The following is a 1,635-nucleotide window of genomic DNA, read 5'->3' as shown; positions in this document are numbered from 1 at the left end:
CCTTAGCATTCAAATAGAAGACAATGTTTCTAGCACAGCAAAGGCAAAAGTTAGTTCTCTGTGAGCAGGGGTCAATAGCCTGTTTACTTGAGAAGCATAAGGAAAACAGGATTCTCAGGAAATGCAACGGTTGCTTCCATAATCACAAAAGAAGAAGTTCCTATAATAAGTTCCTCCACAAGGTGCAATCAGCATGTATTAGGGCCAGAATAAGGGGGCACATCACTCCAGATACCAATCAACAAGGAGCCTTGGGGGGGGTGTTGGTGCTCAGGCAAAAACAACTGAGTTGGTTATCATCTGATGGAAGGAGACCTTGCAAACCTGCCATAACCTATCAAGGAGAATTCTCAACTTGTGAGTCAGAATGGCTCCCGACAACAAATCCATTTAATCTTCTTGAGGCATAAGAGCATGTGCATCGAGTTTAACTTTGTATTATTCATATCATCAGTATTTTGATATATTTCTGAATAGAGACTGATGTTCTACTTCCCAATGTGAATTTGGTGACATTGACATTTGATGTTTAATTATATTTTTCTAAATATGTCTTCAAAGTTACCTTCTTTCATTCACTGTCTGGTGTACATTTGATATGAAAGCCGTGCCTCATTCATGATGTCATGATGTAAGATTTAAATCTCATGTGTTTTTTCAAGTATTGATGAAGGATCAAACTCCGCTGCAATTCTCTCTTCTCTTTCTCTCTATGCTCTAAGATAGCTATGGAATTGAGCAAGTTGTGAGTTCCAGCTATAGGTGGGACACATTCTTTACTTTGTAATGTTTCTCTCTCCTGCGATCCTGAGTAGGGTTGAGCAGTCATACAGATTTACCTACATTTTTTGCCTTTTACGTTTTTTCTCCAGGATGAATTCTGTGATGTAGAATGAAGCTTCAGCTCTAATTAACATGCTCTCCAAATTCTGTATATTTGCAACATCTTCCCTAGTATTCCTTCTCTGATCAGGACTCAGGGTGTAGCAGTTCTTAGAAGTCTTGCCACATGCTGTCGTATTCAGTGGTTATTCTCCAGTATCAAGTTTCCAATGTGAAGCAAGGGGTGAACAGTCCACAAAACTTTTCTCACATTCTTCAAATTTGGAAGAGTTGCTCCAGGATGAATTCTGGTATGCTGAGTAAAGGCTGAAAAGGGATTAAAGACCTTATTGCATTTTTTACATTGGGAAGGTTTTCATTTAGGTATGAATTCCGTGACGTAAGTAGTGTAAAGGTCATGTAAAGATCTAGTCATATTCTAACATTTGTAGATTTTCAATCAACTATAAATTCTGTGATGCTGAATAAGGTGAGTTTTGGATAAAGGCCTTGGCACGTTACTCACATTGCTAACGTTTCTCTCCAGAATGGATTCTTTTATGTCCAATACAGTGTGCGTGCTTGGTAAAGGTCTTGCCACATTTGTTACATTGGTAGGGTTTCTCTCTAGTATGGATATGGTGATGTTTGGTAAGGTTTGAGTGTTGAGTAAAGGATTCACATTCTTCACATTGGTAAGGCTTCTCTCCAGTATGGGTTCGGAGATGTTTGGTAAGGACTGAGTGCCAAGTAAAGGATTTGCCACATTCTTTGCATTGGTAAGGCTTCTCTCCAGTATGGATTTTGTGATGT

General features: G+C 39.0%; 1 protein-coding gene across 1 annotated transcript in view; it reads right to left on the bottom strand.

Annotated features, from left to right (window-relative positions):
• Positions 1-1,436: 1,436 nt before the first annotated feature.
• Positions 1,437-1,635, bottom strand: part of LOC115292557 (zinc finger protein 879-like) — a gene marked incomplete at its 3' end in the record, with an annotated part of 1,208 nt that continues 1,009 nt past the window's right edge. The window contains exon 3 of the mRNA XM_029940625.1: positions 1,437-1,633. Within this exon, the coding sequence (XP_029796485.1) occupies positions 1,437-1,633 (197 nt within the window). The remainder of the gene's footprint in view (positions 1,634-1,635) is intronic.

Source organism: Suricata suricatta, chromosome 5, assembly GCF_006229205.1.
Source record: "Suricata suricatta isolate VVHF042 chromosome 5, meerkat_22Aug2017_6uvM2_HiC, whole genome shotgun sequence".
NCBI classification, from domain to species: Eukaryota; Metazoa; Chordata; class Mammalia; order Carnivora; family Herpestidae; genus Suricata; species Suricata suricatta.
The sequence above is the reverse complement of the archived record's forward strand: the minus strand, read 5'-3'. Positions and strand labels throughout refer to the sequence as shown.